This window comes from Mugil cephalus, chromosome 2 (genome assembly GCF_022458985.1).
Source record: "Mugil cephalus isolate CIBA_MC_2020 chromosome 2, CIBA_Mcephalus_1.1, whole genome shotgun sequence".
Classification (NCBI taxonomy): Eukaryota; Metazoa; Chordata; class Actinopteri; order Mugiliformes; family Mugilidae; genus Mugil; species Mugil cephalus.
The window spans coordinates 9,041,193-9,056,345 of record NC_061771.1 but is presented as its reverse complement, the minus strand read 5'-3'; the positions used below and the strand labels follow the sequence as shown (position 1 = coordinate 9,056,345).

Here is a 15,153-nt window from a genome sequence, read left to right as displayed (position 1 = left end):
ATAGTTTGTTATCCTGGGCTGAGGCTGTGAATGCAGATGCATCATTCTGAACCATGGTTTTGTAATAGGTCCTTTATTTTATTTTTTATTTTTGTTGTATTTATTTGTGAAGTCATTTGCCGTGCTGTTTCTGTGAAGTAACTTTTGAAGAATAGCAGTTTGTTTTTCTGGTATACTAGTAGATGTTTGCTGCCATTTAGTGGTGATACTGTGTCATTACAGCCAGGTCATGTCCATGCCGGCTCGGGTCCACTAAAAGACTGTGGTTCTGGCTTCTCTAAAGAAAATTCAGAGATTGGTCACCTTCATTTTTTTTTTATGATTTTCCCAGCATCATTAGAGAATATATATACATGGAATATGCTCCATATTACCTACTGGGGGGCTCTATGGCACAAAACAGCCCCTACTGAGCAAAATTGTCTCCATCCTGGGCAGTTGGCGTAGTGCAGGTTCATAAATTTTCACAGTGTAAATGCAGTTTTCATCAATATATATATACAGTATTAAAAAAAATACACACACAAAAACACATCACAACTAACCGCAACATAACCCCTGATCACCTCCTTGGTAGCTGCTTTTGTTTGATGGTTGTCATCAGAAAACTGATTTTGGATTTTCTTTCCTTTTTTTATGTTTTTGTTTTATTCTGATCATCGTCACAGAACAAACAGTACAGCTGACTGGGCGACATCATGAAAGTGACACAACTCATAAATCTTGTATTGTGCATTTTGTTGCATGTATAATTACACCATTACAATTATACAAACATGGGCATTCAAATCATACACGCTACTCTAACCTGCTTATTGCTTTCACTCTGTTGCATCCCTGCACATGCAGCTTACAGTGAAGGACAGGTTGCATCTAGAACATCACTGTTTCCAGAGGTCATCACGGGCTGAAAACCAAACTGTAGGGAGGTAAAAGTTTGTAGCCTGAGCTTGTTTCTACAAGAGAACTATACAGTGTGAATGTTTTATTAGACTTTATCTATAAATCATAGTAAAAGACGGACTGGAAAACAAGAGAGTTGTTGGAGAGTATTTGTGAGTTTGTGTTCATGGTGGTGTGCTGAGGTACATCTGCAGAGCAGGAGTGAAGATTAGAATAGTTCCCAGTATTGACACTGTGAGGAAGGCCCACAGGAAAATCCTGTCCAACACCTGAGCCACAAATTTCCAGTCTTGTACTACCTGATGGAACAGACAGACAGGCAGACAAGGAGAGACAAAAACAAACGTCCACAGGTGTGAGTCTGTCAACATCTTTTACTTTTCTTTTCTTTTTCTTTTTTAACCACAAAAGCACCCCTCAATCAGAACAAATTCACCAATTTGCAGCCGAGTAAACTGATAGTGAAATTTGGAGAAGATCTAACACAGAAATTCTAGAGATTCATTCCACTCACCTCCCGTATGAAGTGCTCCTTTTTGATGTGACGGCTGATGTAGCGCACGGAATTTGTGGCTTTCTCCAGCATTGCCAGCCAAGCTTGGTTCTCGTCCTCCTTCCCTCCGAGGGGGCCTCTCTGCTGACTGCCACTGTTGCCGGGAGCCCCCCTCCTCCCCGCGCCCCGCCGTGGCTTCAGCTCCGGACTGCGCATCTCCATATCTGGGAAGTGGTATCTGAAAACAATAGCACAATCTGTGATGCTTTATGTTTGGTATATGTTTGATTACACTGTTTTCTATTTTATTTTAAGGGATAATACAATTTATTTAATTTTATTTTAATCTAATCTTATTTTATTTTAACTTTCTTTTTATTTGTGGTTTTTAAGAGTGTTTCTTTTTTGTGTAACTCTGACTAAATAATTTCCCTTGTGGATCATTAAAGTCAGTCTAAATCTTATTTACATCGGCATGCTTTTAAGGAAAATAAATGACAAGAGTAGCTTCATCCTTTCCGTTAAACATTGTGACTCTAAACCCACGAATGTGACAGAAACATTCCTTTAACTACAGCCCGTCATGTATTACCTGTCGGTGTGCCCCCTCATACACAGTAGCCGGGGCAGTCTCTGCAGAAAGAGGGTCTTCACCCAGGGGGCCATGGGGTGGTAGGTGGCCGAGGAGCGATGGTGGACGTTAATCACAAAGACGGTGACGATGATGGAGAAGGTTACAAAGATCATGATGAAGAGCAGGTACTCTCCAATTAGTGGAATCACCTGTAGAATTAAAGATGGAAACAGTTCACTCCAAAGCCATGAAAAATATGTATTATCTACTTTAAGTGAACTCATCATTTTATGTGTTGAATAGACCTCTTTCTTTCGTTTCCTTAACTTTTGTAATAACTGTTCTGATTGCTTTAAAAATGAGCTGCTTCAAAGGTGGATGACTGTACATATACACATATATACACATACATATACCCATGGATTCTGCTTTGGGGCAATTTTGGGCTACAACAAACATTTTACTTCCTACATCTACCTGATAGCAGTTCAGAGGGACATATTTTACTTTACCGAAACTTAAAAGGCCCTGCAGACCGCTGCAGAATTTCTGGTTATTATGTCTGAGTAGGCGGTTGGAACATGATTGGATGAGGTTTGCTTATCGAGATGTAAGCTGTCCCAACGTAGCAGGTGTGTCAGGGGAGTAAAGGAGCTGTCAATCAAGCACGAACTGAACCCACCAAAACTGTCCGAAGAATTCGTCCAATCAAACAACAAAATTGAAATCCTTCCCGTGTAGGTGAATGAAAGGTGAGCGAAGCCTTTGGAGAACTAAAGTAAGCAGTTACTTTAATTTAACACATGGAATGAACTTATAAAATGTGGATTTTTGAGTCATTACAGTGTAGATAAAGTATGTACACTGTATATACATTTTATTTTAGATTTTTTTTTTGATAACATTTGCCAAACTGTGTTTGTGTCTGTATCAGGCTGCCTCCTGTTGGGGATGGTAGGTGCCACCAAGGAGTGTCATTACTATGGAGTGGGGGGGTGGGGGGGTCTAGTTGGGTGGTAAATGTCTAGTAACATCCTCATGAATGCCAGGTCCAAAAGTGTCCCAGCAGATTGAACATTGAATTGTCCTAAGATGGTCAATGTTATTTACTTCTCCTGTCAGTGGTCATAATGTTATGCCTGATCAGTGTTTATCAGGTAATAACTTTAAATAACAAATCCAGGCAATAGCATAACCATAAATTTAAGAGACATGCTTAACAGTTAGCTATAGAATGAGGAGTCACTGATTTCTTGATCTCTGCTGTATACTGTAGCATATCTAAAGGCACTAGCTTGTTAGTTCATTGAGTTGACACAGAGTTTATGCTGCAGGTAACTGAGAGGAGTGTGGTTTGGATCTGTGCAAATTGGGGCATTATGCGATTCAGATTACAGTCAGGAAAAGTGAGCACAGGGAACAGCAGGGTGGATGTAAAAACATGGCAGAACCCTGAGAATGAGCACAGAGGCTTCTCTGGACAGCCCTCTTACATTAACCCACCTTTGACGATGAAGGAATGATTTCTTCTATGACCAACAGGAACACAGTTAGTGACACCAGCACTGATGTTGAAAGTGACAGTTTTTCTCCTTCGTCAGATGGCAGATAGAACACCAGCACGGTGAGAAAGGAAAGACCAAGGCAGGGGATGATGAGGAAGAGGGTGTAGAACAAGGGCAGCCTTTTGAGGATGAAGGAGTAGGTGACAAATGGGTACCAGTACACTCCATCCCTCCTGCTCCCCTTTACCCCCGTGGCATTGAGGATCTCCCACTCGCCATTGTCAAAGAAGTCTTTGCGATCCACATAGTGATCTACCAGGACCAGATCCACCATGTTTCCATCGTAAGTCCAGGAGCCAAACTTCATGGAGCAGTTCTGTCGGTCAAAGGGGAAGAAGGTGACATCCATGGTGCAGGAGGACTTATAGCTGGCGGGTGGAGTCCATGTTATGGTGCCGTCCCAGCGCACAATGGCTTTGGTCATCAGGGAACCTTCAAAGCGACCATCAGCACTGGCAGGAGAAAGGGAGAGAGTCACAAAGACAGCAGTAAGGTAAGGAACATTTATTTTGTTTACAAATGAGCACCAAACCCAAAGAGTTCTGTGTAACTTACTTTTCATACAGTACGATGTCAGGCAGCCATATAGTCTCTGAAGGCACTCTGATCGAGGTGATGCCACCATAGTCATCTGGGTTCCACTTCAGCTTCACATCAATCCACTCCTTTAAATATAAAAGGAATGATAACATTACCTACTAGGGGAGATGAGATGCACAATACACTCTTAGCTGACATATCTGCATGAGTGGTTTCCATTTCAGCACCATGGACAGCAACACATTGGCTCAGTCAAATGAAACAGCTGTACGTTGTTTAGTGTACACAACTGCTTGTCGCCTCGTTCGTTTGTCTCTGTCTTATAGATTTACTAGATGTCTGTTACTTTTCCATGTTAATTATGTATACAAATACAAAATAAGTTAAAAAATAATTACAAATGCCACTAAACAAATGATAAAGAATATGTTTTGTTTTTTTCTTACTTACACTTACGGTTATAGAAATATTTGGACAGTGGCAGAATCTTTATGATTTGGGAAATGAAACGACTGTGATGCAATGGAAGAGCAGACTTTTAGTTTTAATTCAAGAGGTTAAACAAAAATATCATATGAACAAACAGCAACCATTTAAAAAAGTCTCCTCATTTCAGGGGCTCAGAAGTAATTGGACAAATTAGCATTATCATAAATAAAATCTTCACTTTTTAAGTATTGTTGAGAATCCTTTGCAGGCAATGACTGTCTGAAGTCTGGAACCACTGGTCATCACCAAACACTGGGGTTCCTCCTTCGTGATTCTTTGCCAGGCCTTTACTGTTGTTGCTTGTTTGTGGGTCTTTCTGCCTCACGTTTTGACTTAAGTAAGTGAAATTCATGCTCGATTGGGTTAAGATCTGGTGATTGACACAGACATTGCAGAATATTCCACTTCTTAGCCTTAAAAACCTTTGGGTCATTGTCCATTGGTACTATGAAGCACTATCCAATAAACTTTGCTGCATTTGGCTGAACCTGAGCAGAAGGTATATACCTAAACATATAGAATTCTCCCGGTTGCTTCTGTCTTCTGTCACATCATCAATAAAACATAAGTGCCCGAGTGCCATTAGAAGCCCTGCATGCACATGCGTCACACTGCCACCACCATGTTTTACAGAAAATGTGCTTTGGATCATCCGCTGTTCCAAGCCTTCTGCATACTCTCTTCTTCCCATCATTCTCGTACTGGTTGATCTTAGTTTCGTCTGTCTGTGTGTGATGCGAAAAGGGGAACTAAAAGTGAAAGATCCGATATCTTAGTACTGAATACAGCTGGGATAGTATTCATCTTTACCTGCCATAGCCAGACGTTTGTAGTCATGAGCTGGTTCTTTTCATCCTGCAAGAAAATGTTGAAACTGAGTTCACTATGTAGTAATCTGCTTACTGGGTATAATAAGATGCTCATAATGAGGTGAGGACCAATGCAGAAACTGGAGACAAAAAAACTATTTAAGCCCAAAAGCAGGTTGGTTCTAGCATACTCCATACTGTATTTTTGTCAGTAGGGTTAATTGCTACTGTTGCTTGCTACTTAGACTGCACAGTGGGGCACATTTCAAATTTAAGTGCTTTGCTTTGAAGTATGCTAGAACATTTGATGAGAAATGGTGAAATGACTGATATCACTGGCAAAATGCATATATAATAACCAAACGGGGACACACTGTGTACTTTGTATACGAAAACAACTATGAGAAGGTGATGGAGGATTAAGAAGAGCACGACTGACGACATTTCATGTCTGCTCTCTAATGTTTTATAAAGAAGACGTAACATTAATATGATGTAAGTATTGGTACTTTAGTCAGAAAACCACCAGATGGCCCTCTCCTAAATTTGATTTCTTCATGGTAAGAGTGAGAGCATAAAATGCTGATGTAGACAAAATCCTGCCCTCTGTGGGGTTGGGGCAAGCAGCTTTGCATACGTGTGCCCTCACATAAATAATAAATACGATCTGGTTCCTTTCAGCCTGATGGCCTCATTACTTCCTCTGCTGCTATGAACGACCACTTTAGACCTCTCTTTTAACCTCCCTTCCTTTCTCTTTGTTTTTAATCTTCCTTCCCGTCTTTGCTCCTTTAAAACGTCACACTCCTCGCCCATACTCATTCTCCTCTCTTCTTGCCGTGCTTCCTTCCTACCTTGAACTATTTATATTTATTTGCTTAATATAAACAATATCTTCCAATTTTGGCTCATAAACTCTCTCTAGTAATCCGCAGCCTATCCCAAGGTTTATATTTTTCTCCTCAATCTAAAAGAAGGTGGAATTCACTTGCTCACTTCTTTGCTCCTTTCCTCACCCTTTCCTCATTTGTTCAAAAAAAATAACACGCCAATCCCCCGAAGCCTATAACAGGATTTTATTAACTTTGTTGCAGTATATAAGGCAATATAAATTTCTGCAGGGTTTCCTTAAGAGGTACAGATAGCTGTTAAGGAAAGTCATTATAGCCTCTATGTCTGGCTCCTATTTGCTCAAGAATGTGATCAATGCTGACGGGTTAAATGCCCCTATCTGGTATTAACATTATACATAATGTATGGCAGGAAAGTGGGAGTTATGACTGAAGACGCTCAGGTCATGTCCTTGTACTTATTCATTCTACGGATGCTGTGGCAGTTTTGATCCCCCTGAAAGCTGGTCTCTGTTTTTAAGTTTAGCTAGAGTGAATTTGTAGCCCTCTAATTTGACTTTTTTAATGAGAAGCATTTTCTTTTTTACATATTTCTTAAGTCTAACTAAATAAAAATGCAATTTATGCTCATAATCTGACTGCAAAGAACTACAGTGTACTCATACATAAATTAAAAACAACTTTGATATTTATTTGGCTGAGGGCAAAACTGAAAAATAAATTAGTTTTTTATTCAATACCACTTTTTATGCTGTTAATTTTATATCAATCTACTACCTTTTGTCTACATTACAGTAGCAAAAGAATCTAAGACACAATCTGCAGCCTTAAAAAATGCCGTGCCAGGTGACCATGACACTGTATGTGTCTCATGTGATCATGTAAAAATATGTGTTATTTCCTCACCACATCAACCAGCTGTGAGATCTTCAGTCCAAAGCGCACTGTGATGGTGTCATTTGCGTGCTGGACAGGGCGAACCCACTTCTGGTAACCCCTGAAAAGATTCCTCAGCAAGGAATCCTCCAACTCAGCCAACGATACAAAGTCTTCCTCAGCTGCAAGGAACCAAAGATAAAAGTAATAATGAGGACACAACAGAGAACGATATAGTGCACATTAAATGGATAAATACTCTATGAATGAATGTGCTTGAGTTGTGCTGAAATCGGCAACTGGTAGTTGAACGTAAACTATTTTGTTTAAGGAAAAAAAGACAAAATGCTGATTTCTATTCAGCCGCCTTAAATAAAATAATCACCCACACTGGCTATATAACACCTATTTTTTTTTTTTACATTTTAAGCCTTTTCTGTTGTCTTTTATGCACATAACCACGGTGATTATGTGTTGGACTCGGAGTGCTGGCATTATGCAGGTGGCCACCACCCAGTAATTTGCCTGAGTGCATCCTGTGCACACTAATGAAGGACTGAAGTCACCGCTGCTTCTCTAGTTAGATGCCATTTTCACAATTTTTTTTGGCCGGTGTGAGCTGCCAACAACACGCAGCTTTTGCTATTGTGTGAGGGCTGCATAGACACTGTGTAATATACAGCAATGCTGATATTGAGCATATGCCATTTTTCCAAATTTTATAGTATAGTAACATATGCTAATGAGACGTAAACCCAAAGTAAGCCTGGTTTAATCTTGATAATAGATTTTTGTTATTATTTTTCAATAATGCCCATGAAAATGAATGCCTGAACAATATTCTGTGGTTATCCTTAGAATAATCCCACAACCACGAATGACAGCCTCAAGGTGGCAATTTAATGGAAGTGAGTACTGGGAATATGTGTGTAAAATATTATGGCTATCCAGTATCTATCTACCATTTTTAATCACCTTCTGATTTCAGATTCTCAGATGGGAAGGTTTATTTTTAGGTCGATGGAATTATAAGTTTACTACACTAGCCAACAGCCTTTTCCCATATTTCATGCATTTAAAGAGGTAAATGCCCTCTTTACTTACACAGATTACACAACAATGCAGCACATCTGTCACATATATGGAACACATGTGCACCTAAATGTCACCCATCTAGTTTTAGATGTTTGTGGACATGATTTAAGTTTTGCATGAACAATGTGCACCATCCCTCCTGAGTCAGAAAAGCAAGTGGAATGAAAATTTAAGTCAGGGCCTTAGACTCAGGCACACACTCCACCAGCCTCGGACTGACAGCTGGTCACGGCCGAGCGAATGCATCTCAAGGCTGGGCCTCCCAAGGCTGACAAAATGATCATGCTGACACGATCACCTCAGACAGAACAATTGCCGTGGGAGACAAACGGAGCTCAGAGCACCTTGTGCAGTCAGGCACAGGACATAATAGTCAGTTAAAGAGTGGCGCTCAGGCAGAGCAGGAAACAGTGCCATGAAGGAACAGCGCTTTCACTTCATCATCAGCCGCTGATTTGTGAGCGTCTGGGAGATATCATGTCTCTCTGGCAGACAGTTCCAGAAAAACTCAAGCAATGTTGTGTTTGATTCAAGTTCACACATCAGTTGAAAATAATAATATAATGTGTAAGAGTGCGAAATCCACATTGAACAGATATAAACTGAAAAGCAGCAGGCCAAAATAAAGTAATATCATCTTGAAGTCACACTGTTCAGGGACTGTTAAGTGACTTCAAGTTTTAATACTTGATTTTTTTTGACAGCCAGAGTTGTTCATGAAGAGCCTGTCACACTGTCCCTGAGCTGAATTTATCTAATGCATATGACAGCACCATTCGCTGGACGCTCAAAGCCTTATGTGGTATTTGTTCTTCAGCGGCACATGAGAGCCTGCCACAGTAACTGTATCTGCTCAAAGCTCCAAGCATTTGTCTGCGCAAGAGGCCGATATTTGGCACAGCCCGCGGGTAATGTAGGGACAGAAGAGGGAAGTTTGAATCAACGGACTCTCAAACGAGGGATATGCAGCAGAGGAGTGGAGAGAGCTGATAAGGGAAGGGGGGAGACAGAGTGACCCAGGGCAATTCCCTCTAGCGTCTGAGAGAGACAGAATGAGAGGGGGAAGGGGAGAGGTTGGTACAGAAAGATACGTTAACTGGGGCAAGGGAAATGAGAACAGACAGCAAAACAGATAGGAAGGAGAGAACAAATTCCTGTTTCAACTCACTTCTAAACACAGACACACTGTTCTTTGCTGTTCAAGAGAATCTCTTACACCCTGCATGCATACATTACTTAATCCTCTTTACTGCATTACTGTAGTATACTGGAGAGACACATAGGAAGGGCATCCCCTATTATGTATTCATAAATGGATTGTATTGTATGACTGAGTTGATAAACTGGCCAAGCAGATACACCTGCCAATAGCTCCTTAATGAAGAATTCATTTCTGTATGCGTGTAGAGGTGAGTGTCTGTTCTTCATGTTTTTCCACTAGCTGTTCATTGCATCTTTTTCAAATGCAGCAGTCATGTTGTCAAGGACTCAAATAAGAACAATGGTGAGGTTGATGACGCTTGGATGAGTGGTCATCATATTTAGGCTAAAATGACTTTCTGTTTTCAATTCACAACAGTACGTCTCTGTCCTCAGCCGACCTTCATCGTCAGTGGGTACTGACAGCACATCCTCAAATAAAGCCACACTCTGTCCTTTGCATACAAACAGTTTGAAAGGCTACAACACTGTTTAAGGACACACCGTACATCGTCAGCAGGAAGCCTTGAGCTCATTCAAGCTTTTTGTCATTGTTTGGATGAACAGCATCTCAATCGCCCTAAGAGCAAATCTTAAAGTCTTTGCACAGAAATCCGAGAACAATATCTGGCACACACCAGGCACTGCAAGCATGGCGGTGGCAGCATCATGCTATGGAGGTGGATGATAGCAGCAGGAACAGGAAGAAAGGTTAGAGCTGAAGGAATACTGCAGCCAAATACTAAGAGACCTCGATGAGTCATGAGAACGGCATTACAGTTCCCCTTTTACCCTAACAGCGAAGCCAGGCATTATGCCCTAAAGTGGCTTCAGGAGAAGTGAGCTTCAGTGGCTAAACAGAACTAGACTCCACAGAATATCTGAAAGACCAGAAGATGACTCTTGACGTACACTGTCCATATAATGTGAAAGAACTTGACAGGATAATCTAAAGCTTTTTACTGTAGAAGACTGAAAGCTGTCGCTGATTATAAAATGTACTGAGGTGTGAATGCCTCTGTAAATTAGACATCTCTGTTGATGATAAATTTGCAAAAAGAGAAAGAGAACTCAAAGCGTGGCTTTCTGGGCAGGCGCTGGGCACAATGAATCCTCATGTGTGTGTGCTGGAATCAAAAGATAAAGTACAAGCTATGTTCAGACTCAGACAGATTACCACCCATTGCATCAGGTCCTTGCTCACTTTGTTAAGACGTGAAGCAGGGCATCAGCACGCTCACTCAGCTGATCCCAGCCATCTACCATCTACCATCTCCACAGGAAGCAGCTCTGTTGTAAGATCCTCATCAACAAAAACACAGCAGCCGCGCGAGTCAAAGACTGCGGGGACAAGAAGCGGCTGCCTCCCTGTGAAAGAGGCCTATTGACCCCATGCAGGCATGTGTGTGTACAGCTGATTGAGCAGAGGTAAAGAGGAATGTATTGATTAGATCGTACATGGTGGTGCTTGGGGGATGGGGTGGATTCGCTGTGAAGAAATTATGCTGCATTTGTGTGTATGTGTTTGCAATGGATTGGTGTAACCAAACAATGTGTGGCTTGTGGATATATTTTGTGTGTGTGTGTTACAGAGAAAGAGCCCTTTGCTGATTGATAGAGACACAGGGGTGACCCAGCATGCACCTGCACCCTGCCTCCTCCTCAATCTGAATCACCCCATGGGCGACACAGTGGTATGATCACCTTGACAATGCTACCATCTGTTCACCGTGGAGCCACAGCAGGATGTACCACTGAGAGGGGTAATAAGAGAGAGGGTAAACAGAAGCGGGGGACCCGTTTTGGTTACAGTCTGGTGCATGAGAATGACAGTTTGCGTTTTAGTCTTTCCCCAGCGATTTTATCCGTTAACTCCACTATGTGTCACTGATTACCAATGAGATGCCTACAGACCACTGACAGAAAGGAAAATGAAGGGAAATGCAAAAGCAAGATTTACAATGTGAACTGTAGCAGTTCTACTGTTGACCCACAATGCATCACGGCAGGCGTCACAAGTGAGATTTTTGCACTGGATTGGCCCATTAGTTCTAATTGCCTTGAATATATGAGAGCACATGTCCAAACATATTAGTTCACGCAGTCATGTTATGTCACATGACAATGGATGTCACATGGCATGCGTGTTAAACTCTACACAGCCAAGATACAGTATGTAGTGGGAAGTAGTGTGTGTGCAATATCGAAACCAAACTGGAGCTACTCTCACAGAAGGAAGTGGATTATACAGAGTAATGGAGGACATCGTTTTTATGAAATAACTGTTCCAGTTGATTTTTTAATGTAATTCTCTAATAGTACAAGTGCACGTCCAATAACTGAGAGGTTGGCGGTTAAATTCTGCTCTGTCTGTCAGTCTGTCTGTCGTGTCCTTGGGCAAGACACTTAAACCACCTTGCTCCCAGTGTGAACTCCACTGGTGCATGTTTGCAAGTCAGTGATGTTTGGTGGTGGTTGCAGTCTGACGCCAGGGTGTGACTGTGTGAATGGATGAATGATGTATTCAACTGTAAACCTTTGAGCATCTAATGCTATGGTAGTACGTAAAACCAATACATTATTATTATTATTATTATTATTATTATTATTATTATGATTATATCTCACTTTTTCCCCAAATGGTCATTAGTCCTCCTGTGCCAGTTTAATAAAATGTGATTCCTTGTCCTTGATTCCTAACAACTACTTGGTAACTGAAGGAGGGTTTAACTGCCTTCAGCCTCCACTCCCCTCTTTCTCTGCTATACAGAATATATGTAGACTGCTATGTACTGCTGCCAAGGCCACTCCATGTCAAGATTAGATTTACTGGTGTAAATGAATTACAGTAAGTATTAACATACCCTGTCCCAGGCTTTTAAAAAAGAATACAGAGCAAGCAGATCCAGTCACAGCTTTCTTCTAGCTCACCACAGTGACAACATTTTGCATTTTTCACAATAAAAGCCTGTACGATATCTAAGTCAGAAGTTTGTTATGAAAATTGATTCCCTTTTTGCCCCATTTGCAACTACAATGGTATTTTTTATTGTTTCTTGCAGTTCTCCTGTTGCGTGCTCTGCAGCCCAGCCTCAGCCCCACATCCCCAGGGGGGCGCTGCGAGCTCACTCTTAAATAAATTATGATCGTGCTTCTCTCACCTGAGCCCATCATTTTGTCCTGCGAGCTCACACAATTAAAAGTGAAATTATGTCTGAATGACACCGTATCATCGGCTCTTTATAAAATAATAAATAAGAAGGCATCACGCGAAACGCTACTCAGTTAGTCCCGTTAAATACTGATCTGGCCTGGTGAGGTGTGTTTTGATCGTGCAACACTGTCCCAGACCGGGACGGTAATAAATAAAATATCTTGATCAACACTTAAGCAGTTAATCTTTACTTATTCGGGTTTGAGACATCCTAACAACGGTGCAGGTTCAACAGTTCCCCCTGTTTCCAGATCCTTACCTTGCGTTGTAGCTTTTCCAAGAGCCAAGCAGAACCACAACACCGCAACCACAAACTTCATGCTTCCTCTTGGTGTCTACTAGACCGAATGGAGCGATCCACAGTAAAGATCAAAACATTTTACTGCTCACACTGTCCTGTAGGATGATGCATCTCTTCATCAGCCAAGCGCTGTGTCCAGTTTAAATAAGGAAGGGCTGCCGATTGGTGGTCGCTTTGTTGAAGGCGCACCGCCTGCACACTGCGGGCTAGCAGCTTGAGTATTGTTTTTTTTTTTTTTTTTTTTTTTTTTTTCGCCCTCTTCCTCTGGTTCTGACGCCTGTTGTTTCACTGCAGCCTCTTTCCCCGTCTGTCCCGGTGCGGAGATGGATGGTGCCGGAGCGCAGCCTGAACGAGGGCGGGACAGAAGAGGGCTGGCCCGTCAGCGGAGGGAGAACTGATCTGGTCCTCATCCACGGAAACATATGACACCAATAAATATTTTGACAGCCAATTGCTGTGAAAGTAGAACTCAATTAGCTGTGGGCTATTTATTTTCCCATGCAGTCATTTTAATATGCGCTATATATAAATGTTAATTGATTAGATTTTAGATTTGGAAAGACTTAACATCCTGTGGTGCAGTCGGTGCTGATCAAATACACGCGATCAATATACTGTAAATAACTAAATAAATAGGCATTTATTTCACGGGTTATTTGAAAGCTCTATTCTGTTCAAGTGGCATATTGCATACCGAGCTCTCCAGAGCAGCGCGTAGTCGGCTGCGTTTGAGCATCATTGATGGTTGTGGTCAGAGGTGACGGGAGATAAGCTCTCTCACCTGAGACTACAACAAACGGAGACCTCATATGTGCACTTCAGCATCATTAACAAGAAGCTGAGAGGTAACTCATACCACCAAATATCAACCAAATATCAGCTGGGGTGTTCAGCTGCTCTTTAACTATTTTATGCAAATGTCCTCTATGTATTTCACCTCGTCATCAAGGGAGCTTGATGGAACCTCATCAAAAATGGTAAGTATTTGACTTATAGACCTTAAAATCCAGTGTGTGCTCTAACATAGACTTCCTTAACCTTACAGTCTTACCGAAAATGTGGAAGAAGAGTTGTTGTTTTGTTTTTGTTTTGTGGCTTTTTTGTTCTGTTTAGGGATATCAACACTATGGCTGTTCTTTGATCTGGGTTTGAGTCTGCTACAGGCCTTACTGTGTAAAGTCTGCACATTCTCTCTGTGCCTTTTTGGGTCATTTCAGGGTGGCCTCCTTCCCTCCTTCCCATAGTCCAAAAACACCAACTGGTGATTCTGAATTGGCTCCAGGTTGTTTGTCTTTCTGTGTTAGCTCTGTGATGGACTGGCTACTGGTTCAGGTTTCACCCTGTTTCTCACCCAGTGCTGGCTGGAATAGGCTCCAGCCCCAGAAGCCCTCTATAGGATAAATGGTTACAGAAAATAGATAGATGTTGTGTCTGTTCAGTTTTCTCACAAACCTGGACCTGAAAACCTAATCTCAGTCTCTGGCAAGGCTGAATGTGGCTTTTGTGATTCTCACAATTCTATTGTGAGAATTGTGCTGAAACAAAAAGTTAGCAGATGTTAACAAATGTTGGCTAATGCAAATAGTTTTCTAAATGCAAAGGAGAGGCATCAGTGTGTGTAATAAACTGGGCAGACATCTGTCCCCATATTGGAGCAAGTCAGAGGTACTTGTCCTGGGAAAAGAGGCTTGAAAGACAACAGAAATATAAGTCATGGCCCTGGTTCTGTATGTTAACATAGTTTTTTTCCGCCCTTCTGTTAGCTGGTGATTAGTGCATGGCTAGCTAGCTAACATGTTAGTGATAATGAAAACCGTGATTGACATCATTTTATTCTTGACTCATCACTTTTGCTCTGCTGTGAACAAGACAACAAAATGCATTTATTCAACATTGTCAGGACGGTGGAAGGGACAATGATGCACGTGTTAAGATAATTGACAGAAATCTGTGTTTGAGTAAACTGGGGGCGTGGTAGATTGATGATTTATACAGTATAGTACACTCTGTGTCATACAAATTTCTAACTTAGATGTCAAGGCAGTTCAGGATGTGGGTTTGGGAACGCCAGCTCCATGGACAATATTTCTACAACACTTATTCAGATCAGAGATTCTGATGTACAGGTTTTCATGGAGACTAAATAAAATTATCTAAAAAAAACAAAAAACAACAACATTTCATTCATACTCTATAAGTACTTGACCAATATGGAGACATGTTTTCATGCTGCTCAGATCAGT

At 41.4% G+C, this 15,153-nt stretch overlaps 1 protein-coding gene across 1 annotated transcript; it reads right to left on the bottom strand.

Moving 5' to 3' along the window:
• Positions 1–287: 287 nt before the first annotated feature.
• On the bottom strand, positions 288–13,341 carry chrnb3a (cholinergic receptor nicotinic beta 3 subunit a). The gene is made up of 8 exons (XM_047579032.1): positions 12,869–13,341; positions 7,131–7,282; positions 5,375–5,419; positions 4,091–4,200; positions 3,474–3,987; positions 1,989–2,179; positions 1,418–1,634; positions 288–1,202 (listed from the first exon to the last, which is right to left on the bottom strand). Exons 1-8 carry the CDS (start codon positions 12,927–12,929, stop codon positions 1,068–1,070), a joined length of 1,425 nt encoding a protein of 474 aa, XP_047434988.1. The 5' UTR covers positions 12,930–13,341; the 3' UTR covers positions 288–1,067.
• Positions 13,342–15,153: the final 1,812 nt, after the last annotated feature.